Source organism: Cryptomeria japonica, chromosome 8 (assembly GCF_030272615.1).
Source record: "Cryptomeria japonica chromosome 8, Sugi_1.0, whole genome shotgun sequence".
In the NCBI taxonomy this organism is placed as follows: Eukaryota; Viridiplantae; Streptophyta; class Pinopsida; order Cupressales; family Cupressaceae; genus Cryptomeria; species Cryptomeria japonica.
In genome coordinates, this window is record NC_081412.1 from 513,956,030 (window position 1) to 513,982,672 (window position 26,643).

Sequence of the window (26,643 nt, forward strand, 5' to 3'; positions counted from 1 at the left end):
TCTGATGTTACCAGTGAGCTTAAGGGTTTAGAGGACTCACGTGATGCTTTCAAATGCTATTTTTGGCTTATGGTTTGGGCTCCAAGATTCTTTTATTAGTAGGTCACCCAATTAGATCCATTTATCATCTTTCATCATCAAGATCACTCCTATGCATTCGGATTTCAATTCTGATGCTTTTTGACCATTGTCGCTAATTGGGTGTATTATTGAGCTATATTTAATTAATTTCACTAAGGTTGCCATTTTAATTAATTAAGTGATTGTAAAAGGGAGTTTTTGGTAAGTTCCCTACGAGGCTTATAAAAAGGTGAATTGAGAGCTCATTTGGTATGTTGAGTTTGGATTTCAATATTGCTTCTATTTGGAGATTACTTCTACATCCTTGGTTTGTGAGGACGAAAACCTTTGTAGGCAACATTCTCTACGTTGTTGAGAGATACAATTTGCAACCAACATTCTCTACGTGTTGAGAGATACAATCTAGATAATACTTGGTGATTTCATGTAGAGGTCACGATTGTGCTCATTGGGGAAGATCTACATTTTAGTTTTGGGGAGTTTATTGAATATCTGATTGATAGAGATTGGCTTGGAAGGTGATTTGGGAGTTTTGTTGTTTCTCATTGCTGGTTATACTTCCTAATGTTGGCTGCACCATTTGACGAGCTTGGATGTGAGGGTTTTATGGCAGAAGATTGGTCTTTGAGGGTTTCAATCTGCATTCTTGGTGTTTTTTATTTGCCTGCTAATCAATTCAACACCCAGCCATACCATTTTGGAGTCACTTAGTGAAGTACCTAGGGCTTCTAAACATTATATTTCCTGGTCATTTCTGTAGCAGACCTTTATTTCATCAAATCAGAAAATGGGTATGCTGGAAATAGACATGTATTATCATTTTATGATTTGGGTTGCTCTTACATCTGATAGATTTTGTAAAATCGGAACAGAAATTAATTTTGGAATTTTTCAACTAGTATTTTTGAGTTGCTTTAATTTTCTGAGTTGTTCAATTATTATAAAGTACTTTGTTATCTGCACTTGATTTGACAACTCAAATCCATTGCTAAAACACAAAAAAAAATTAAAAAAACAAACCAAAATCTAGGTTACCGGGTTCGCCCCTGGGCCCCCCTGGTACAGGTCCTGGTTCGACTGGGTCCGTGGTTCGGGTCCGGTTTGAACTGGGTTCGACTAGGGTTTGAAAAACCCAGAGGTGGTTTGCCCTTGGTTGAACCCAGTCGAACCCGGGCAGACCTAGGTCGAACCCGAGCAGACCCAGGTCAAACCTGGGCGGCTGGGCAGCTCATAAAGGCAAAAAATAGGCCAAGTTTAATTTTTTTTTGAATTCCGCCTTCTAAAAAGTGAAAATTATACCCTAAAAGTGACTTCTAAAACATTATATTCACTCATTTCACCTCATTTGTGTTGCAAACAAAATTTTTATGAGAGCGGGTTGAAGAAAGGGTGAACAAAATTTGGCATCTAAGATCAAAGAGGAGGAGTTGAAGACTGATTTTTGAAGCTTCAACAAGTGTTGCAGCATCATTTCCATACATTTTCAAGCTTCCATTGGCTGCAAGAGGTAAGTTTTTTCACATTTTTTTCGAACTATTTTTGTTTCACAAATTGTCAAACATGAAACTTGATTTTTTTTTCATTATTTAGTTTTTGTTTTTGAATATGTTTATATTATTTCTTGCCATAGGAACTAGAATGGCATTTGCATCTTCCTCCATTGGCAATGAACAAATAATTTCAAAACAAAGAAATGATCCAAATTCTCCCTTATGGAAATATGTTGACATTATAAAACAACTTCCGGGAGGTGGGGGATTTCGTTGGAGATGTCATGGATGTGATATGGAACGTAATAGTTCGTATTATCGGGTGGTAGGCCATTTGTGTGGAATAAAAGGAAGAGGCATCAAAAAATGCCTTGGAAAAGATGGTAAACCTATACCAGATGAGACAATGATGAAATATATTAGGGAGCATGAGGCGGCAGAAGAGAGAAGCCCGTAGATTGAACCAAACCACATCAAAGAAAACAAAGGGAATGCAAGGCCCTTCTAATCCTAGTATTGTAGTAGAAGACCACCCCTTCTTTGCCACAAATGAACCTCAAAGTGAACCACCCTTGACACGTAAAAGAACAAAGGGGCCTTTAGAAACCGCATTCCAAAATGAGAGTAGAGACAATGCTGACAAAGATATAGTAAAGTTCATTTATGCAAATGGGTTGTCTTTCAATGTTGTTCGCTCCCCATATTGGAAGCAAATGATAAAAAGTGTTAATGAGGCTCCAAGAGGGTATAAGGGCCCCGGTTATGAGAAGGTACGTGGAACATTATTGGAGAAAGAGGTGAAGAGGGTTGAAGATGCATTGAAACCCATAAGGGATTCATGGGTTGAGACAGGTGTAACAATTGTTTCAGATGGGTGGAAAGATACTAAAAACCGTCCCTTGATCAATGTCATAGCGGTGTCCCCTAAAGGGGCAATGTTTTTGAAAGTTGTGGATTGTGAGGGCCAAATAAAAGATGGCCAATTTATTGCAAAAATTCTCATCTCCGCCATTGAGTCTGTGGGACCTCGCAATGTTGTCCAAGTCATAACAGACAATGCAAAAAATTGTAGAGCTGTTGGTTTGTTGGTTGATCAACACTATGATCACGTCTTTTGGACACCTTGTGCGGTACATTCACTCAATCTTATGCTACAAAGGATTGGGCAAAAAATAAAATGGATCAGAGATGTGTATGCAGAGGCTGAGGACATCCAGATGTTCATCACAAACCACCACATGTCTCAAGGGATTTTTAGAACCTATTCAAATTTGGAGCTATTGAAGGTAAGTGAAATAGTAATTTAATTTTACATTTTCTGATTTTTTTTAATTTTCAATGTTCATAATATCATTGTGTAAGCTATATTGTGTATTCTTCTTTAAATTTTGGCTTTATTTTTTAATCATTTGGCATTAATTCAATAATTTGTGTTATAGGTTGCTGAGACCCGTTTTGCATCAAACACAATCGTCTTAAGACGACTTGTGAAAGTTAGAGTGGCACTATGCAATATGGTGAACAGCACCAATTGGACTGTATGGAAGCAAAGTAGCACTGAGAGGGCAGAAAAAATTAGGGATAAAATATTGAATGAGAAATGGTAGGATCTTGTTACATATCTCCTAAGTATCACTGAGCCCATCATGAGCATGATTCGCTATACAGACATGGATAGGCCTTGCATAGGTGAGATTTATGATGGCATTGACTCAATGCTTGAAAAAATAAAGGTCACTATAAATGAAAAAGAGAATGACCCCCAGGAGAAATTCTTCAAAGAACTGGAAGTAATTATTGTAGAAAGGTGGAATAAGATGACCACTCCTTTGCATCTTCTTGCCTATGCCTTGACACCTAAGTACTATAGCAATCAGTTTCTTGATAAACCAGGAAGGATTCCACCATGGAGAGATCTAGAAGTATCTGATGTGTACAAGGTAGCATTTCTTAGACTATATCCCGATGATGATTTGCGAGATGTTGTTACAAATGAGTTCATAGAATTCGCAAATGGGAATGGTCTAAGTGTTGATGCACTTCGTCATAGATCCAAGAAGGATGCTCATAGCTGGTGGTACTTCCAAGGCACATGCTTCCAACACCTACAACCCCTCACTATAAAAGTTTTATCACAAGTAAATTTAATTAATTTAAATTTTTAATTTACAAGTTTTAGTTTAATTATAGTTTACTTTGTCTTCATAGGTTGCGAGTAATTTTATTTTTACTAATGTATAACTTTAGTTGTTTACTTTGTCTTCATAGGTTGCTAGTTCATCTGCTTCAGAAAGAAACTGGAGCACATACTCTTTCATCCACTCAGTAAAGCACAATAGGCTGCTATCAAAAAGAGCGAAGAATTTAGTATATGTGCATTCCAACCTACATCTTCTTTCACACAAACAACGTGACTACACACAAGGGGAAACGAAGATGTGGGATATAGAGCCAGAGCATACTGATTTGGATGCTCCTGCTTCTCAGCTTCTTGCATTGACACTTGATGACTCGTAAATTGAGCCAGCTTATAGTGCAAGTGCAAGTGGCATTGGCTCATCTAATGTCAATGTCAATGAGGAGGAGGATGAATTAGATGATCCATTTGATGATTAAACTTTATATTGTTGAAAGTTGAAACAATGATGCTTGAATATTTTGTCATTTTGATATTAAACTTGATGTATATGATGCTATTATGGTATCATCATGATGCTATGATTAAAAGCTTATGTTTGTTTTGTTGTTTATATGATGCTATGTGACATGCAAATTTTAATTCATGCTTATAGGCTTCACAAATATCAAAAAAATTTACATGTTTTTGTACTAACGAACCCAAACCCCTTTTCAAAATTTTGCCGTACCGGCATACCGGGTTCTTCTAACCCGAACCAGTAACTTAGACAAAAATCAAAGTACAAATAGGGCTTCATATTACAGCACCAACCTCCAAAGCAATAATATGATAATTATATGAGACATTTTCTTGGATCAGCTCTAATCTCCTTCACAAATCTGATCTTCAATACTTTCTGCTCATAGATATACAACATATCTACTCACAAATCTGCAATATAATCTTCAACAAGTTGCTCATAAATCTACCATATAGCTGCTTACAAATCTGCAATATAGTCTTCAATAATCTGCATATATCCACCATATAGCTGCTCCATAACTCTGAGTTATACTCCTTTAGATCTGCTCTAAAAATGGAAAGATATTCAATAAATTCTTGCTTTTCACATCTCTGCATTTCCTTCTTTTATATCTCACCAATACACCCTTTCACCCAAGAGAGTGTTGACTCTCCAAGGAGTTCAGCCATATGAACAAAAAACAAATTTATTTAATTTACAAAACCCTTCCACATTTGGGCACCAATTTCAAGAAGGGTCGGCCCCTTCGGAATTTTACTTATTTACAATTTTAAATCCCACAAATGGGGCAGCTCTATCTGGGGGATCATTCCATTTTATTTATTTTTTATTTTGCAATTTAATCTCAAGGAAATGGTTGCCAAATCCGTAGGAATAAATAAAAATTTATTTGTTCAATTTAAATGCAAGTTAATACTTCCAATCTCAGTGCCAAATCTGATCTGATATTTTGCATTAAACTCCATGGATTATTTCAGTGGTATTGCCTTGGTTTGACCTTTGACATCAGGACAATAATTTTTTAACAGAAGAAAGAAGTCTGAAAACATTTCTGTTTTAACTTGAAAAATTCAATGTTAACAGGGTAACCTGACAATAATTTTCGAACAGAAGAAAGAAGTCTGAAAACATTTCTATTTTAACTTGAAAAATTCAATGTTAACATGGTAACTTTGGTATAGACAAGAAGCAACTTGAAAGGGAATCTGACCAGGCACTGCAGTCTGATACCAGAGGGTTGCTTGTTTTATGCTGATCTAATTTCCTAAAATGTTACAGGTCAACCATCAGAGATTTAAATTTCTCTGTAGATTTGTTCTGGTCACAAAATATTCATAACAATTGCACCAGGGATAATAAATCATCGACTTCCTGCTATCCATATCTGTAGCAAGATTAACAGTGTCTCCTATGGGGCCAGCCTAACCATAGCTGTCAAAATGTATATATAGAAAAATTGTTTTACAATATATGGTACAGTTTTAGACTGTTTTACATTTCTATTTTATAAAAGATTCATGGCAGGCATCAGAGTTAGGGACAGATACTCTGCAGCAAACAAGAAAACAAATGCTGTGACTTTCGAAAACCAGACAGATTCTAATAACTCATGCAGAAACATATACTCAAAAAAGTGGAACATAAAAAGATGGACTAGGCATATCTAGGGTGAGCACTCTCTTCACTTAGCAGGGGGTTCTGCTCACTCGATGTGCATGATGTGCAATCTGAGCTAATCTATGTAAATCTGATTGAATTAACCAGGGCTGGTTCAACTTTAAAGATCAGCAAGTTTAGGCAGGAACCTGTTGTGACGTTTTCACACATCGCCCCATTGCAAATGGGGACCCCCTTCTTTTTAGGCCCTCCCAGTTTTTTGGCTTGCGTTTTTGTGGTCTTTTCGTAGCAGTCTTGTCAATCTCTCTACTTTGCAAGTGTTTGGGGGTCATATTGATTAAATCTGCTTTTTGTTTGAGCGAATTTGGCTAAGTCTGCGACTCGTTTTGTGAATTTTAGGGTTTTTTTGCCTTTTGTCCTAGATTTTAGGGGTTCCCGATAGGGTTTTGGAAAAATTGAACATACAACTAGAATTATGACCCTTCAAGGAACCTCCCAATAAAATTTGAGCCAAAACGGAGAAACTTTCTATTTTTAAAAAGTTCCTATTTTTTAGGGATTTTACTGAGTCCCGGATTGGTCTAATTTTGCCAAAAACCAAACTTACTATTTTTAGTAAGTTCTATTTTTAGTTAGTTTCTATTTTTAGTAAGTGCTTTTCTGACCTATTTTGCCCAAACCTTGACATTTGGAAACACTTACTATTTGGACAAATCTATTTTTTGGCAGGTTCTTCACAGGAAAACACTGAAAGCTGAATATCTCTGAAGATTGAACGTTCCTGAAGACCATTTCTAAATTCAGAAGAGTCAGAAGGCAGACAATTTGGGTCAAAAAATGGTTAAGTTTGGAACTCCTATTCCAGAAGAGGAAAGCATGCAAAATCATCCAAGTCCAGAAATTCACATCAATCCACCAATGTCATCCTGATCCAAAAATGGCCTGAAATTTGACTGTCTGGAAATTTGGAAGATCTTCCAAAATCCAGAATTTGCATTATGATTCCTATGGACCTGAAACCACTCTCAAACATCTTGACAATATATATGAAATATAACTTATACTTAAATGTTATATTTCATATCTATATCCTGACGAAGAGCTTGGAACTTGTGAAAACAAATCCATGTATCCATGGACAAAGCCAAAATGCGCCTAAGGCTGGGCTGGGGCACCAAAATGAGAAATGCATTCACAAGTGGAAAATTCCACCTCTCCATGGACATCTCCTAAATGCGCCCAGGTCGGGGCTGGGGCGCCAAAATGAGAAATGCATTCACAAGTGGAAAATTCCACCTCACCATGGACATCTCCAAAATGCGCCCAGGTCAGGGCTGGGGCGCCAAAACTAGAAATGCATTCACAAGTGGAAAATTCCATCTCTCCATGGACATGTTGAAAATCTGCCTAGGTCTGGGGCGCTGAATTGAGAAAGCCATTCACAGAAGGAAAATTCATGAATCCTTGGCATGGTAAAAAATTTCACTCAAGCAAAAAATTTGAAATTTTGCCTTAGGCACGGAATCCAAGGAGTTAAGGAGGAATAAAAAGCAGAATTCCCCTCGGGCGAATTTTCAGTTATGCTATTTTTAGACATCAAATCCCGACCAAATATGAAAATTTTTATAGATTTAGAATCGGGTTGAAATTCTTCATCCAATGAACCTGGCTCCTAAATTTTAGGAGGATCCATAAAAAATAGGGATGTTGAAAAAGAGACATGGACAATTCACAAAACAATGAATTCCTTCCTCAGGAGGAATTTCCGCCCCTACCTTGTGGAGGGCGCTAGAATGAACAGTGCACAAAGAGATGAATTCCTTTATCCAGGAAGAATTGCACCCAAGAAGAAGAAATTCCTGGAAAAGGTGAAAATTTGGCTAAGTGTTGGAAATTCCTTCCTCCGGGACAAAATTCCAAGCAAGGAAGAAATACACCCAAGGATGAATTGAACATAAAATTTCTAAGGCAAGGAAGGAATCAGGGATGAACTGAACAAGAAATTTCCCCTCCAAGGAAAAATTTGAAAAATCCATTCTCGGGCATCAAATCACATCCAAATTTCAAAAGTTTTACAGATTTGGATTCGTAGGAGAATTTTCTCTCTCCTGGACCCTGGAACCCTAATTTGGAAATTTTCCTAAAAATAGGAAATGTGCAGAATTGATGAAAAACCTTCTGCAAGCAAGGAAAGTTGAGGAGACTTCAAGAAAATTCTTCCTGAATCGAATTTTCCCTCTCCAACAATTCCAGATGTGCAGGAGCGGATATATGACGACAGAGTCCATTTGCATGGCGAGGATCTATTGAACGCATGGCAGCATGGTGGCGCATTCATTGCCGGAATATTTGACCAAATGGCAACCTGGTCATTGCATGTTGAATTTATGGCAGATTCCTTTTGCATGCAGCCGCCGCATGTGGAAATGATGGAGCATTTATGACATAATGGGGTGATTTTTGCATGGATGAATATTCAACGCATGTTGGGCGAATTTGAAGGAGGTGGTGCATTTAATGCACAATGGATGTTATTTTGGGTACTTTTGAATTAATTGTATATGGGCATGATGGGTTATTAATTGGAGATTCCCACCTTGTTGCATCTTGAGTGGAGAATCTTTTCGGGAAAACCTTAATTAGGGTTTGCATGTAATCATGGCCTGAGGCCTATATAAAGGGGTGACCCCCCTCATTTGTAAGAGAGGGAGCTTTGTATGAAATTGTTGCGATAAGCTTTAAGATAATAACAGTGAAACATTGTTCTTTGATGGTGTCCACTTAAGTTATTTTTTTAAAGCTTGCATGGTTTCACCTTCCTCACTTAGATTAGAATTAGTTTAGTGCTTTGATTCCAATGGAGAATGTAATGGTGTTTGATGAATTTCCATGGTTCATACTTTTTGCATCTTGTTGATTGTAAGTTGCAATGTAAAGTTAGCCTGAACCCCCAAATTTGCGCTAAGTTCAATTGTGAATAGTAGTTTGGATCAAAGAAGCAAAAGTTGGCATTGAGTCGCGATTAATCGTGAATAATCGCGAATCGTCAAAAATGCCGATTTTTTCCCCAAAGTCGAACCAAAAAATCGTTAACATAAACCCTAAAAAATGACATAAACCCTAAAAATCACCTGTTAAAATAGACCGATTCTAGGTATAGTTTGCATGGAATCAGTTAGGGTTCGAAATTTTTGTCCTTAATTTTTTTGCCGGACGTTTTGACCTCTGCAAAACCTTAATGACTTTTTGTATCGCTAAAAATTGAAACCTTAAATATTTTTGTTTGCATTTTGAATAAAGGCCTCACCTTGTCTCGCTGTTTCACCTGGGAATTATAAATAAAAAATTGGAAATAACATTTTTGCAACTGATAAAGCTTGAGAAATACGAGATGAGAAATACGAGAATAAGCTTTCCCTCGTTTCCTTATTTTTGGTAACTTTATATTATTGAGAACTTTAAATTAAAATCTGAACTCTAAATTAAAAACTATGACATCTAATTTGGGGATTATAAACTTTAAATAGGTATTTATAAAAAAACTAATAATCGACAATCCTTACATTCATTTATATTATTGTTTACTATATGTTTAATAATTAACATTATAAAATAATTTGTAAATTAAAATTATTATACATTATATTAGTGTCATTTATTAAAATATATAAAATAATTATATAATTTAATAAAATTGTAAATTAGAAATATAAATAATTTAAAAATTATAAATTAAAATTCGTATCTTTATAGACCATTAGTAAATGTAAATATAATAATATTTATTTTTAATTTATAATATATATTATTTAATTTTTAATATATAATTAATATATATAAAATAATTTATAAATTACGATTATTATATATTATATTAGTGTGTAATTTATTAAACTATATAGAATAATTATATAATTTAATAAAACTGTAAATTAGAAATATAAATAATTTAAAAATTATAAATTTAAACTTCGCATCTTTATAGACCATTAATAAATGTAAATATAATAATATTTATTTTTAATTTATAATGTATATTATTTAATTTTTAATATATAATTAATATATATAAAATAATTTGTAAATTAAGATTATTATATATTATATTAGTGTGTCATTTATTAAACTATATAGAATAATTATATGATTTAATAAAATTATAAATTAGAAATATAAATAATTTAAAAACTAAAAATTATAAATTCGTATCTTTATAGACCATTAATAAATGTGAATATAATAATATTTATTTTAAATTTATAATGTATATTATATCATTTTTAATATATAATTAATATATATTTAATTTATACTATATTTAATTTTAAAAATATATTTATTTTTTATACTATATCCAATTTTTTGCCGATTTATTCCCAATTAATTCCCGATTTTTTCAAAAAATCTTATACTTTTGTTTTGCCGATTAATTCCCCAAACGATTAATGCTTCTTTGGTTTGGATTGCGTCATGTTGGGTATTCAGATGCACTTTTCTCAATATGAAAATCCTCCAACATCCTTAGAAGATTGCACCGGTTCCTGCGGAGTTGTAGTTTATCTTGGCGAAGTAGAGCTTTGTTTATTTGGAATCTGTCCACCAAAGCACTATCCATTGTTATCACTTCCCTTAAGAGTAGATTTAGATCCTTCTAAACCCTTTCCCTTTTACTTTCAGTTCATTTTAGTCCATTCGAAGCAATAGCATCGCAGAATTGCCATATTCGATGATGGAGTTCCAACCACAACAAAGAAGTGAAAGAACGATACACACGTAAGGCCCCTTGGATTACCAACAATCACATCAGCCAACTGAGTCACGTCCACGCATTGAAGGAACCTTGGAGTCGATTGTTTGAACTTCTTGCAATCTTAGCATGCAATCGTACTTTGATCAAGAGAGAGTGAAGTGACCGTTAGGCAACTTTATTCTGTGTTAGACGCTGTCATAAAAAACACGTCAACAGAATTGGCTCTAGAAGGAGGGCTGGTACACACTTCAAATTTGCGGAGGCTATCTCGAGCCATTTTTTTTACCCTCCTCCACAGCCAACAGAATTGGCACTAGAAGGAGGGTTGATTGTGATGAATTCCTAAACAGCTAAACTCCAAATCATTTCAATTCATATTTACGAGGAGTAATCTTAAGGACTTTTTTCACCCTGCTCCGCAGCCAACAGAATTGGCGCTAGAAGGAGGGTTGATCGTGATGAATTCCTGAACAGCTAAACTCCAAATCATATCAATTCATATTTGCGAGGAGTAATCTTAAGGACCTTTTTCACCCTCCTTCGCAGCCAACAAAATTGGCACTAGAAGGAGGGCTGATCATGATGAATTCCTGAACAGGTAAACTCCAAATCATATCAATTCATATTTGCGAGGAGTAATCTTAAGGACTTTTTTCACCCTCCTCCGCAGCCAACAGAATTGGCGCTAGAAGGAGGGCTAATATCAAATTGTTCACTTTCACAAGTGAAGAAATTCAAGCTGGTCGGAACTAGCATGAGCTTTCAAGTGCAGAATCAGAGATATGTTAGATCTCTTATATGTCAGAAAAATCCAAAAAAATCAGAAAATTGAAAATAAAAAAAAAAGGATTTCTCAATGGAGCAAGAAGTTGATATCCTTCAACTTTGGTGGAGATTGAATGCACAGTTACATCCACGGAGTTTGTCTAAATTCGCATCAAGGAATTGTTGTAGAATTCATAACACTGGCGGACACAATGAGATGCATTGTTTAACATTTTTGTCAAGGATGGAATTAGCCTTGCAAGAGAAAGTTTCCATTTTAGAAGTACATGAGCCCGTTGTACCGGTGAAAGTGGAGCCCGAAGCTTCAATTGGTGAAAATGAATTTTTCATGAGGTTCAAGGAGATGGTTAAGAAAGGATTAAGTATTGAGAAAGACTTGTGCATAGAAGGCATCTTGCTCCCATGTTGGTGTAGGATCCACAATACCACTCATTCTGAAGTCACATGTCCATCATGCAGGGAAGCTATTCACCAAGCTAAGATGCAAACAAAGTTGGAAGAATCGACAAAGATGTACACTATAGAAAAGTGGCGGAACGCTCACCTTCAACCAATTGACTTAGCATCAAATGAAGAAGTTATTACAACAGCATCTTGTAGTGAAGAAAGCACGATTGAGCGGGACAATCAACACAATTTAGTCAGGAGAAAATTTGCATACCTTGTGCCGAGGAAAGGAACACCTGCTGAAGTGGAGGTTGACAAAGAAATGGAAGATGTTCAAACAAATGCAAGCAATGTTTCCATAGTCAAGCAAGAAGAGATGATCCCTGATGAAGAAGTTTGTTCGTGCATGCTCCAGATGGAAGAAATGATAAGTAGCTCGAGGCGGGAAGGAATATGTGATAGTCAGTGGGCCACTGAGATGGAAGTAGAGTATGAAATGCAGGTCGGGTCAGTGCTTGAACCTCTACTCAAGATCCAAGAAGAATTGTTGAAAGAAATTGAGATACGTGAGATGCTGATTGAGGAACAAGCTGCCATGATAGAAGTGAAGAATGAAGAGCAATTCGGGTTGGGGCTCAACTCGTTATCAAATATTCAAAAGGAGTTAGCTCGAGAAATGTCCTCTATTTCCAAGTTCCCATTCAAATCCACCTCACACCACAGTTTGCTTTCCATTGAATGTGATCCCAATCTGCATATGGCGGATGCCAGTGGAATGATACACCACCAGCTTCGACCTCTTGATGAAGCAGTGGATGACACACCAGAATTCTCGCCCACGCACGAAAACCACCAGGTTGTCTCTTCCCTTGTTCCTGAATTTAAAAGTTATGAATTTGATTATGGAAATTTGGGAAAAAGAACTTGTTTATGGATCGATCATGGTCCCGATGAGTTGCCACAGTTGATAATCTTTCCTGAAGTCTTGCTTGAGTTTGAGATTTGTATTGTGAAAGATTACTTTTATGAGTTTAAAGATGAATTTGCAAGGCTTCGAACCATGACTAATGCCATGTTGCTCCTGCACATCTTGAGAAATCATGTTAGGAGTTGTATATGTTTAGGTCTTGTGAGTATTGTCCGTTCGAATTTTATTTTTATTTTTTTTGTTTTTATTAGATTAGATTTCCTTTCTGTTTGCTTTGTTTGTTTTCCCGTTGGCTTTTGGGGTTTTGGCTTGTTTAGTTTTGTTTTTCTTTCTTGTTTGTTTCCCCATCGGTTTTGTTTCAGTTTTGGTTATCAGCCTTTGGTGCTAGTTTCCCTTGAGCTTGTCCGCTCAAGTGGTTTTGCTTAGGTTTAGGGTTTTGGAGTGGCCTAAATTGTTTGGAGTTCTTGTTTGCAGGTAGAATTGAGGATGTTGTATTCCACTTATGTTATCAATTGCTCTAAGTCATTCAGATCTCTTAGGAGAAGTTATGGTTGGTAAAAACTTTACATCTTGCTTCAGCGCCACTGGAATCTCCAAACCCATAGTAGGCTTCATTGCTTACGAGCCAGAGGAATTGACAGAAATGAAATGAAATATCAAAGGAAAAGAAAAGATGAAAAAATGAAAAGAAATATCAAAATATTGGCTTTAGGAATATGCGAATAACTCCACCGGGGCTATGGACGCCTGGCTGGCAGTGGAGCAATATTCGTGGAATTCCAGAGACAACCTCGTCGGAGCTATGGACGCTTGACTGGCAGCGAGGCAATGTCCTGGATGCTTTTTGAAGTATAGATACCTATAGCTTGCCATGACTAATTCTAGAAGTCTGGATGGTCTAGTGAGATTGGATTAATGGATGTGCACACACATAATCAGATGAACGTGCTTTAATTTGGGTTCTCGCCCTGAAGTGTTTTTCAACACTTTCCTTGTGGATTGGATTTTATCTTTGAGAACTTGAAATGTTCAGGAACATTTATTCGGGTGGGGGCTAGATGTTGTGACGTTTTCACACATCGCCCCATTGCAAATGGGGACCCCCTTCTTTTTAGGCCCTCCCGGTTTTTTGGCTTGCGTTTTTGTGGTCTTTTTGTAGCAGTGTTGTCAATCTCTCTGCTTTGCAAGTGTTTGGGGGTCATATTGATTAAATCTGCTTTTTGTTTGAGCGAATTCGGCTGTCTGGGACTCGTTTTGTGAATTTTAGGTTTTTTTTGCCTTCTGTCCTAGATTTTAGGGGTTTTTGTTAGGATTTTGGAAAAACTGAACATACAACTGGAATTAGGACCCTTCAAGGAACCTCCCAATAAAATTTGAGCCAAAACGGAGAAACTTTCTATTTTTTGAAAGTTCCTATTTTTTAGGGATTTTACTGAGTTCCGGATTGGTCTAATTTTGCCAAAAACCAAACTTACTATTTTTAGTAAGTTCTATTTTTAGTTAGTATCTATTTTTAGTAAGTGCTTTTCTGACCTATTTTGCCCAAACCTTGACATTTTGAAACACTTGCTATTTGGAAAAATCTACTTTTTGGCAGGTTCTTCACAGGAAAACATTGAAAGCTGAATATCTCTGAAGATTGAACGTTCCTAAAGACCATTTCTAAATCCGGAAGAGTCAGAAGGCAAACAATTTGGGTCAAAAAATGGTTAAGTTTGGAACTCCTATTATAGAAGAGGAAAGCATGCAAAATCATCCAAGTCCAGAAATTCACATCAATCCACCAATGTCATCTTGATCCGAAAATGGCCTGAAATTTGACTAAGTCTGGAAATTTGGAAGATCTTCCAAAATCCAGAATTTGCATTATGATTCCTATGGACCTGAAACCACTCTCAAACATCTTGACAATATATATGAAATATAACTTAAAGTATAAGAACTTCTTATACTTAAATGTTATATTTCATATCTATATCCTGACGAAGAGCCTGGAACTTGTGAAAAAAAATCCATGTATCCATGGACAAAGCCAAAATGCGCACAAGATTGGGCTGGGGTGCCAAAATGAGAAATGCATTCACAAGTGGAAAATTCCACCTCTCCATGGACATCTCCTAAATGCGCCCAGGTCAAGGCTAGGGCGCCAAAATGAGAAATGCATTCACAAGTGGAAAATTCCACCTCTCCATGGACATCTCCAAAATGCGCCCAGGTCAGGGCTGGGGCACCAAAACCAGAAATGCATTCACAAGTGGAAAATTCCACCTCTCCATGGACATGTTGAAAATGCACCCAAGTCTAGGCTAGGGCGCTGAATTGAGAAAGCCATTCACGGAAGGAAAATTCATGAATCCTTGGCATGGTAAAAAATTTCACTCAAGCAAAAAATTTGAAATTTTGCCTAAGGCACGGAATCCAAGGAGTCAAGGAGGAATAAAAAGCAGAATTCCCCTCGGGCGAATTTTCAGTTATGCTATTTTTAGACATCAAATCCCGACCAAATATGGAAATTTTTATAGATTCAGAATCGGGGTGAAATTCTTCATCCAATGAACCTGGCTCCTAAATTTTAGGAGGATCCCTAAAAAATATGGATGTTGAAAAAGAGACATGGACAATTCACAAAACAATGAATTCCTTCCTCAGGAGGAATTTCCGCCTCGACCTTGTGGAGGGCGCCAGAATGAACAGTGCACAAAGAGACGAATTCCTTTATCTAGGAAGAATTGCACCCAAGAAGAAGAAATTCCTAGAAAAGGTGAAAATTTGGCTAAGTGTTGGAAATTCCTTCCTTCGGGACAAAATTCCAAGCAAGGAAGAAATACACCCAAGGATGAATTGAACATAAAATTTCTAAGGCAAGGAAGGAATCAGGGATGAATTGAACAAGAAATTTCCCCTCCAAGGAAAAATTTGAAAAATCCATTCTCGGGCATCAAATCACATCCAAATTTCAAAAGTTTTACAGATTTGGATTCGTAGGAGAATTTTCTCTCTCCTGGACCCTGGAACCCTAATTTGGAAATTTTCCTAAAAATAGGAAATGTGCAGAATTGATGAAAAACCTTCTGCAAGCAAGGAAAGTTGAGGAGACTTCAAGAAAATTCTTCCTGAATCGAATTTTCCCTCTCCAACAATTCCAGATGTGCAAGAGTGGATATATGACGACAGAGTCCATTTGCATGGCGAGGATCTATTGAACGCATGGCAGCATGGTGGCGCATTCATTGCCGGAATATTTGACCAAATGGCAACCTGGTCATTGCATGTTGAATTTATGGCAAATTCCTTTTGCATGCAGCCGCCGCATGTGGAAATGATGGAGCATTTATGACATAATGGGGTGATTTTTGCATGGATGAATATTCAACGCATGTTGGGCGAATTTGAAGGAGGTGGTGCATTTAATGCACAATGGATGTTATTTTGGGTACTTTTGAATTAATTGTATATGGGCATGATGGGTTATTAATTGGAGATTCCCACCTTGTTTCATCTTGAGTGGAGAATCTTTTAGGGAAAACCCTAATTAGGGTTTGCATGTAATCATGACCTGAGGCCTATATAAAGGGGTGACCCCCCTCATTTGTAAGAGAGGGAGCTTTGTATGAAATTGTTGCGATAAGCTTTGAGATAATAACAGTGAAACATTGTTCTTTGATGGTGTTCACTTAAGTTATTTTTTTAAAGCTTGCATGGTTTCACCTTCCTCACTTAAATTAGAATTAGTTTAGTGCTTTGATTCCAATGGAGAATGTAATGGTGTTTGATGAATTTCCATGGTTCATACTTTTTGCATCTTGCTGATTGTAAGTTGCAGTGTAAAGTTAGCCTGAACCCCCAAATTTGTGCTAAGTTCAATTGTTAATAGTCGTTTGGATTGCACCGTGTTGGGTATTCAGATGCACTTTTCTCAATATGAAAATCCTCCAACATCCTCAGAAGATTGCACCGGTTCCTACGGAGTTGTAGTTTATCTTAGCGAAGCAGAGCTTGGTTTATTTGGAATCTGTCCACCAAAGCACTATCCATTGTTATCACTGCCCTTAGGAGTAGATTTAGATCCTTCTAAACCCTTTCCCTTTTACTTTCAGTTCATTTTAGTCCATTCGAAGCAATAGCATCACAGAATTGCCATATCCGATGATGGAGTTCCAACCACAGCAAAGAAGTGAAAGAACGATACACACATAAGGCCCCTTGGATTACCAGCAATCACATCAGCCAACTGAGTCACGTCCACGCATTGAAGGAACCTTGGAGTCGATTGTTTGAACTTCTTGCAATCTTAGCATGCAATCGTACTTTGATCAAGAGAGAGTGAAGTGACCGTTAGGCAACTTTATTCTGTGTTAGACGCTGTCATAAAAAACAAGTCAACAGAACCTTACTTTCAGTTTCTTTGGGAAATAGTTGATAAAAAGGAACTGATTCAACAACCTTCAACAGTGAATGCTATCAAGTATATGTCACTGCATGAGTGCATATTTAACTGAAACATTTATTTTGCTAATTTGGCCTCTCTTGCTTTTGTACCATTGTTCTACTTAAATATTTTTATCCAAAGGATGACAATTTGATGCAGGACATCCACATGGGAGAGAATCCCTCTTTTCAAATTTCAAATTCTCCTATGCATTGATTCTTAAATGTTGGTGCTGGGTAGTGGAGTCTTCCCATGATGACCGAATTTTAGCTAATTTGAAATGGACAGGAAAGTAATGTATGAGAGTGATGGTTGGCATTTAAGTTTTTTCTTTGGAGTGCTTCTAGAGAGGCTGCTGTAGCATTTAGAGAACAGCAGTTTGAGTTTGGGTTTCTGTTTTTCTTGGAGGGCAGAATTTCTGAGAAAAGAAGTGGAAGAATTTCCAGATTTTCAAAAAGAGAAGACTGGAAGCAATTTTGTTTTTCTGCTGATAAAACAATATGTTTGCAGGTCTATGATCAGACCACATCAGATTTGGGACTGTATTCATCAGTCCATAGGCTGCAATCTCATCTATTTGCAGATTTGTAGAGACATTGTCTCATTTGCGAAGATGTTGAATGAAGATATTGTGTTTTAATTTGCAGATTTTCATTTGAATTGCATTCAAGTTTTCGTCTCTAAGTGAGGATTGGTGATTGATTTTTATTGCATCACAATTTTTTACCCAAACTGCATGAATATTGAAATGAATTGCTTTTATATTTTCTTCATAAATAATAAATTGAAAAGTTTGTCTCATAGGTGCCCCATGGGCAGTGCTTTTGTATTTTCTTCATAAATAATAAATTGAAAAGTTTGTCTCAGAGGTGCCCCATGGGCAGTTGTTCAACAAGCAGTGACATAATCTTGCATTTCCCTTCAAATTCAGATGTAGGTGACTTGGTACAGGTAGTTTGTTACGTTTATTACAGGCCTGGACATTTTTTTTTATGTGCTTTCTCTATTCTTAAAAGAAAAAAACAGCTGCAGAACATGTGTGTCCTTCATCATCTTTAACTTTCCCGGAAAAAAACTCAACACAGGCTTGACCTGGGTATCAAAGGATATTGAAGAACATCTTCATTACCTGCAAACCAGCTAGAACTGCAGTCTTATCATGTCGTAGACTAAAGGGTAACTATAACATCTTCACTTACCCTGAAATTAAAGCCAAAATGTGTTTTTCATATATTTAAACCCAGATTGCATTTAGGGAAGCCATGGAATCCTCTATATTCCTATATAAGTTGGCATTCTCATATGGAAGTATCTACGCTGGACTTCACATATCTTTCTTTCCATTCTTTGTCAAAGAAATACAATTCCCTCTACAGTTACTCTGTTTCCTGAACACTAGTTTCATATTACCTGTGGCAGGTTGAATTCGCCCAATGCTAAATTACGTCCTCTTAAACAGAATGTATAGTTTATGAGCCACTTATCTTCACCGAAAAGAACACCAATGAATTATTGATTATCTGAATTTCTTGCCATAGTTTAGAGAGAGCCTGGTTCCCAAGTACTTGTGTGGGCCCTTATCCCAGGACGATAAAACTTGTGATCCAGTGATAATTGCCACGAATTTTTTGGAAGGTACATCTTCTTGCAAACAAGCAAGACATAACTTCTTGGGTTTCACGTTAACTGACACCAGTACAGCAAACCCTATATTGCAGAAATTCACAATACATTAAGAGAATATGTGAACATATCAGAATCCCCAGTTATTGCAAAAGATCTTTAAATCTTCTGAGTCCTTGCAGAACTTTTGAAACAAATTGTGAAACTGACCCATTGGGTACTTTCTGAATGGACCAAAGATCTTACAGCATTAACCTGAAATATGGTGCCCTAGAGTTGATAATTTAATCCCCGTATTCTTTAGAAGATCAGATAGATTCTGGGACACCGCTGCTAGACAACATTTGTCCATATCTACTCAGATTGCACAACTTAAGGAAACAACAGAATTTAAAGGCCAGCAAAATCACAAATTTCATTTGTCAAAAAGAAGATTTCAAAATCGGTAAATTTACCTGGGTTTTCGCAACGTTTGTTGCTTAAAATGCCCGAAAACACACCCTGCTTGTCCATGTAATTGGATGATCCCTTGAAGGTTGTTTTCCTAGCAATGCAGGATTCTCTATCGTTACACCATCCTCCACTCTGTTTTCAGACATGTTACTTCACACCATTAGCCGGGCTTTACTGTTACAAGTATATTTTTATGTTATGTATGTGAGCCTCTACTCACAGAAGAGAACAACATAACCCACCCACCAGAATAAAACGTTAAAAAGCCTAGTACGAGTGTCATATGCACATCAAAATACGCTTTAAAAATACCCTTATAAAAAAAGTGCTATGATGTATTCAATCCTATGGTTTAGTTGATAAAACAATAAATGCTGCTACTTGTTGGTCAGGATGAGCTGAGGAAATATCTGTAAGAGGTTTTGAACGAGGTTCAATCATATATTATAGTCCCTTTATCGCCCTGATTAAATTTATCTGGATATCTCCTCAAACCAAAAAAACAAAAAAATATTATCTGGATATAATCTATCGTGGAAAAGGCCAAAAAAACCTCTGCTACTCAAACATGAGACGGGAGACGGGATGGACTTTTCTCTGGTCAAAGGAAATGCGTGCATAGATTGTAGACCTGAAACTGGTTGACAGAATGTGAAATTTGAGGTTACCTGTAATTGTAGGAGCCAGTTATTTGCTCCTGACCCATAACCCCTGTCCAAACTGTAGGCTGGCAAACTCCCGTCCAGACAAACTGCATTGCAACATTATGTATATTAGAAGGAAAAAGAAAATAATTATATGGAAATATTTGTGGTAACAAATCAGTCTGCCATTTTTCATTATACGAACCATTTTTAAATGCCTCAGATCCATCCTAAAATGCACTCTAAATAAAGGCAATGTCGTTTCTGAGAAACTACAATTTCTTCATCAAATGCCTCAGATCCATCCTAAAATGCACTCTAAATAAAGGCAATATCGTTTCTCAGACAATACAATTTCTTCGGTAGGATAAGTAAAATAGATCGTGCAAATCTAGAAAGACTAACAAAAATCTATCTCAAACCAAAAATTAAAATAATCTTGACAAAGCATTCGTCATAAGAAAACCACCTGTACATTTTTTAATTCCATAAGCCATTCTCAAATGCTTCAGATCTCAGTATTAAATGCACTTTACATATCGACAATGTCGTTTCCGGTACAATCCAATCTATTCACCATGATAGGAGAACTAAAATAAATAGTGCCAGTTTATGAAGGGAGAAGCTTGTCAGGCAAAAAGAAATCCCAAACCAAAACAGAGAACAATAGTGCGAAACAAATTGCTGATTAAGCAGCAGAACATGAGAACTATAAAGCCATGATAGCCAATCAATCTCAATATCTGAGAGAAATTAGATTATCATACATGGAAGCTAATCAATAAAGAATTGAGTCTTGGACCTTGGTACAAACCTGTACTTGTTCTTTATTAGAACATTCTGCCGCTGCTCTAATCCAAAATCTCTAACACAATTAATACTAGACTTTAGAAGAATTCAGATTCGAAACGGCAACTGTATAGCAAATTTTGGTTACTGTTGAACACTTACACTACATCATGTTTTTGAGATTGAATTAGTAGATAAAATTGGGTTCTCCAAGTCTTATGTTACGGGCGTTTTAAATTTAAGCTCTATCCATACAATCAAACCATGTATCTGAAGCATTTCAAAGGTGTACAATCTGAATGCACGAATACATATCTACTGGAAAATATATAGCAATTTTTTGGGACTCACAAGCTCCTGTTTCTGCTGCTCTCTCCACCAGAGTCAAATTCACTAACAGTAAGTCAGCTGGAAAGGCCTCAGTTCTCCTCCTTCCAGACCCCCAGGCTGCATCGGTCATTATTGTGGAAACAGCAATAATATATATGACTACTATCAACTTAACAGATGTAGTATGACACACACTCTTTACTGATTGAAAATTTCTCAGAGCACCCATTCTGGTTACAGATGACCTGGATCAATTTGTTGTTGAAAATTAGCTATTTCTGAAATTAATAGAACTTAGACCCCAATATTTGTGAGCTCAAGTTCAGACCAAAAGATCACTGGGGCCTTCTGTTTTTGTACTGTATTTCAGATTAGAATTCAGAGCCAAATACTTGTTAATCTAAGTTCACACCAAAATTCATCGATATGAAATCTTCGTAGCTTCGCTCCATCCAACTTAAAATAAACAGTTCTTATAATGCCAGCATAAAGCCTCCTCCTGCCTATACAAGTTGAGCTGCAACATCAACCGCAATATGATCACAAAATATATATTTATAACATTGTTTTATCAGCACTGGTGAAGCATAAAGTAGTTTTTTGGCACGATGTGGAAAAAATATCATCCCAAACGTCTCTCTTAGTTCAATCATAATCAAATAAGTCATGCTATCCATAAATTTCTAAGACTCCATTTCTGTCATCCAATTTTCTCCAACTTTTACACCATTTTTATTGATTTAGAAGACAAATTCTCATAACTACTAGAACGTGCGTTGTAACAGTGAAGATATAGCTGGTTGCATTCTGCCATTCTCGCTAGTGGAATTGAACTTTTGGATTCAAGATTTGCCAAATGTTACTGCAATTATTAGATTAAACAAAAAATTTCAAGATAAGCAGATTGAATTTCTAATGGACGCTCGTTTGTGTTATCAGTAAGCTCAATGCACCACATTAATAAAATATTTGTGGAGTAGCAGCATTCGCATATTAAAATGAAGTATATTTGGAGTTTCGTTTTACAATGCTTAGTCAATTTCATCGATGTCTAATATCTTTTATATATATTATGCGGAGTTATTTTATTTTATTTAAAATTATATTTATTACATATGTTTAAATTTATTTGTATCTATTGTTTTATCTTTCAAATTTTTTATTTTAATTTTTAAAATTTGATTATTACACTTAAATTTTAATATTTAAATATTAAACTTCTTATCTTTTTTAACTAATTAATTTTTAATATTTGTTATGCATTGTATTATGAAATGACGGATTAATTTTTTAAAATATATTTATTTTTTATTTTGTGTATAAAACTTATAATTTTGATGAGGTGGTGTTTATTTTGAAAAATTGATGTTTATAATTAATGTTAATAATTTGACATGTAAATGATTGTCAAATTTAAGTTAAAAGATAAGAGATTTTGTTAACATTAAGGCACTCACAAAATTAATTAATCAATACTAATATATATAATTGTCAAAGATAAAGATAATGACATTAATGTTTATAAAGGATATAATTAGTTATAAGATAAAAAGAAAATAATAACAAAAATAAAGTGTAAAAAACAAAACAATTAAATCATAATGAATAATCAATTTAATTTAAGATTAAAAGTTGAGATTGTTTTTACAATTGAATTACGTACTCTAAAATTAAATATTATTAAAAGATTCATCAATTGTTCAAGTTCATTTTCATAGACATGAACCCTGCTCATGGATCGAAACTTTACACATGGAAACAATATGAATAGAAATTAACAAGTAACCTACTCAACTTGAAAGGGAAAGTTTTAAGGCATACAACTTTCACTATACAAAAATAAAGATTAAGAATGCAAGTGCAACTTCAAAAAATAAAAAAGGAAAGAAAATGAAAGGGCCTACACTAAAGACAAATCATAGGAAAGAAGATCACATTTTTTGATGTCTCACATGTTTCTTTGAATATTTATAACAATGTTATGAGGTTGCTTCCTATTCAATTTTAAAGAAGAAACAAGGTGGATGAAAGAAATAATCTTTAAGTGTAAGACATTGTGAAAGATAATTCTTTTACTAGACATAGGTTAAAATCAAACATCTCTTAAAAGAAAAAAAGAAAACATTCTTATTCTTATAAGTCATGAAAGTTTAAAAGAGATACACAAAATTTTAAAAGGCAAAAAAAATCCATTAATCTCATAACAAAAAGAGCATCTAAAAATAAATTTAACTTTAATTTCAAGTTCCATTAAAAAAATCTAAGCTATAAAAAATAGTCCCCTCTCATCAATTGGTATAAGAAAAACACAATTACACAAAAATAAAGTATTATCTATTTAAAACTCAACTAAAACTAAAAAATAGGGTAAGTTGAAATTATATATTTATCATTCAATTTTCTATAACAAAAAGAGTTGTAGAGTAGCATAGTTCTTGTTTCAAGCTAGAAAAGTAGTGTTGGTGTTGTGTGATTTATTTGTGTATAGGTGAGAACTTAGGTATCCTAGTAAGTCGAAGCACTATGTAACAATAGCTAGAAAGTGTCAAAAAGACAAATACCTATGTTATGTACAAATGGTTTTATTTCGAACATGCTAAACCATATGTTTAAATGCAACAACAATGAAAATCATATCAAAATAGTTGTTAAGCAAAAATATTTTCAGACTGCAAGAAATATGATAAATAGGAAATTGGTTAACTTTAATTGTATCTAAAGAGAAATTGCTTGGGATTCATGTACCTTGTCACTTCAAATATTATGTGGCAAGAAGCTATTGTGAGCATTGCACAAAGTCAAGAATATAATGCAAGGAAATCTACAATGGGCATGTAATCCATGTAGCTTTACATTGTAGACAAATACAATCACAATTTTATATACATATAAAATAATCTAGATGTAGGCAACTTTGACATTTTATGTCATTATCTAAAAGTTTGTTGTGTTATTAGTAGATTATTAAAAATAATTCTAGAGATTTACACATTTGTAGACAATTCATACATGTCATGCGATATGCCTATGTACAACCATAACTCATTTACATTGGATGATGTAATGCCAAAACTATTTAAGAATTGGTTCATTGTAAATTATTGGTCAAGGTGAGCATGTGTTTGCTTCATAATTATCAAGGACATCATTTTCTCTCTTACCAATGCTCAACATTCTTGCTTCTCTTGATAATAATTAGCTTTTTCCACTCTCCACCATCATGAACAACTTGTCTTGTTAATTCTTACATGTTGCAAATTTTAATGTAGTTCTAATTGTAACCATGCATATTGGTGGTCACAAGCTCACAAATGAATCCCCATTAGTAATTGGTTGAAGCCTGAATAGCTTTTGACTAGAGCTATGAACAAGTGGGGACACAGTAGGGGGCCCCATCCCCATTACATATCTTTGAATTATTATTATGTTTGATTAGATTGACCCCAAGACCTTCCCCATCCTATGGAAGGCCAAGAGTCACAGCTTAAAATTCCACTTCAGATGTCCCTTTTGGGAATTGAACTTGGGTCTCCATAGTGAGAACCCAGTGTTTTAACCAATTAAGCTCAACCCCTTGGACCATTATAATGTTTATATTATATTATAATTATTAATATTATTTTATTGAGGTGAGGGTTATAGTTAATATTAAACATAAGTATAATTATAATAATATAATTTTAAAATAACAATGATTTAGAATTATAGAGAGAGAGAGAGAGAGTAAATTGAAACGAGATTACTTCTAATACACCAATTCCAAGCATAATTTGCTAATATAGAGAGGTCTTAAAAATACTTAAGGAGAGAGAGAGAGAGAGAGTTGATTAAAACAATATTATTTTTAATCCACAAATTCCAAGTATATATTTGCTAATCTAGCCAGAGGTCGTAAAAAGAGATGTCCTAAAAAGACTTAAGGGGGGCAGAGAGAGAGAGAGAGAGAGAGAGAGAGAGAGAGAGAGAGTTGATTAAAACAAGATTATTTCTAATCCACAAATTCCAAGTATAAAATTGATAATCTAGAGAGTGGTCCTATAAAGAGATGTCCTATAAAGACTTAAGGGGGGGGGAGAGGAAAGAGAGAGGGGGGGTTCCAAAAAAGAAAGAAGAGAGAGAGGGGTTCTAAAAAGACAAGTGGGGAGAGAGAGAGACTAATTTCAAACAATGCATCAATTCAAAATTTTGATAATTTAAGATAGCACAAACACACTAAAATAGTAAATAATAATTAGGATAAAATTATTAAATAAAAAAAAAAATCGAATAAGGACAATTTTAGACCTACATGATACATGTAAAATTAAATAGAATTTAAGTAAACATGCACATGTGCTTGACATCTTTGCATTCTTCATTCTCGATATCTTTGTTTTGTCTCAGGTGAATACTTCCTTGGAGTTGTATTTTCCTTTGTCTTTTTATTCCCCATGTCCTTCCTTTAAAATTAGGCCCCTTCTAAATTTCACAAAAAAAAAATCACCCTAAAATACCTTCTCTCACAAAAAATACAAATTAACTTGCTATTTTGTGTTTTAAATTTTTTTTAAAAAAAGGTCTATATTTATATGAAAATGTTAAAAATAAAAATAAAAAATTTATATCAACCCCGTTCTTTTATGAACATCGATCGTTATAAAAATCCATGTTCCTACGAACACATCTGTTACAACAATGAGTATGCTAGATACAGTGTTCATATTCATGAACACATGTTTGAGTGAACGTAATGGGGTTCGAACGAACACCCTTTATTCGAAGGGATGTCCAATCGAACCCCCTTGCCATGCATCTCTCTCCCAAACTTTGCAAATTTCTACAAAATTTGTGCCTTCAAACCTATGGTTCAAGGCTCAAATGAAACAATGTTGATAGCCCAGAATGCAAGATGGTAGTCCTTGAAGCAAGCTTTCCTATGACTATAACTTTATTACATATTGAATTTATTATGAACTCGGTATTTTTAAACATAGTTTTTCCATTGAACATCAACTTTTCTATTCAACGAAATTGGAAAAATAGTAAACTAATTCATAAAAAAATTGAAAAATATCTATATCCTAGGTATTGATGTCCTCTTTCCAAAAAAAAATATTAATTGAATTTTGATATATATACAAAACAAGTTATGAGTTCAAACAAACACCTATGTCTAAATTATAATTAGTTCAACTTAATAAAATAAAATAAAGTATTCAACATATCATTATGAAACCAACTGCGTGTCTTAGGTATAAATGTTACAAACCTAAATTTGAAAGAATCAAGTTTTTATCATTTGTAGAAAAAAAGTTATGCGTTATGGAATGCACGTCACTCTTAAAAAATGTTGTTTATTGCTACAAACTAGTTTTCAAAGGAGATGGAAAATGAATGCAAATTGATTCTGTAGAGGTAGGAATTTGTTCCCTCTAAGATGATGAATCTTAGAGAACACACTATCTGTCGCTACCTCACTTAAACTAGCACTAAGGGTGAGCCACGGGATACGAGATATAGAACTAAGCTAATACAAGACAAACAGACCTTGTAGATAGTTCTGGTAGCTTTATGTGACTAAGACAAATGTGTTGAACTAAGCCTCCAGTGTGGCGTGCTACCATCCTATATGGAATGAAACAGAGAACCATACAAAGAAGGTGTTGGAATCCAAGAACACTGAGAGGGGGGGTG

The 26,643-nt window shown here is 35.1% G+C and overlaps 1 protein-coding gene across 4 annotated transcripts in view; it reads right to left on the reverse strand.

Annotated features, from left to right (window-relative positions):
• LOC131047803 (pectin acetylesterase 3) overlaps window positions 1–21,898 on the reverse strand; it is a 245,288-nt gene extending 223,390 nt beyond the window's left edge. Inside the window, exons 1-3 of one of the 4 annotated variants that reach the window (XM_057981590.2) lie at window positions 20,992–21,898; window positions 19,876–19,958; window positions 19,210–19,339 (exon numbers count right to left, since the gene is read on the reverse strand). In XM_057981590.2, coding sequence (XP_057837573.1) covers window positions 19,210–19,339; window positions 19,876–19,958; window positions 20,992–21,199 — 421 coding nt within the window. In that variant the 5' untranslated portion in view covers window positions 21,200–21,898. Of the gene's footprint in view, window positions 1–19,209; window positions 19,340–19,453; window positions 19,641–19,875; window positions 19,959–20,991 lie in introns of those variants that run through there. The other 3 variants (XM_057981589.2, XM_057981591.2, XM_057981592.2) reach the window with 3 other exon arrangements.
• Window positions 21,899–26,643: the final 4,745 nt, after the last annotated feature.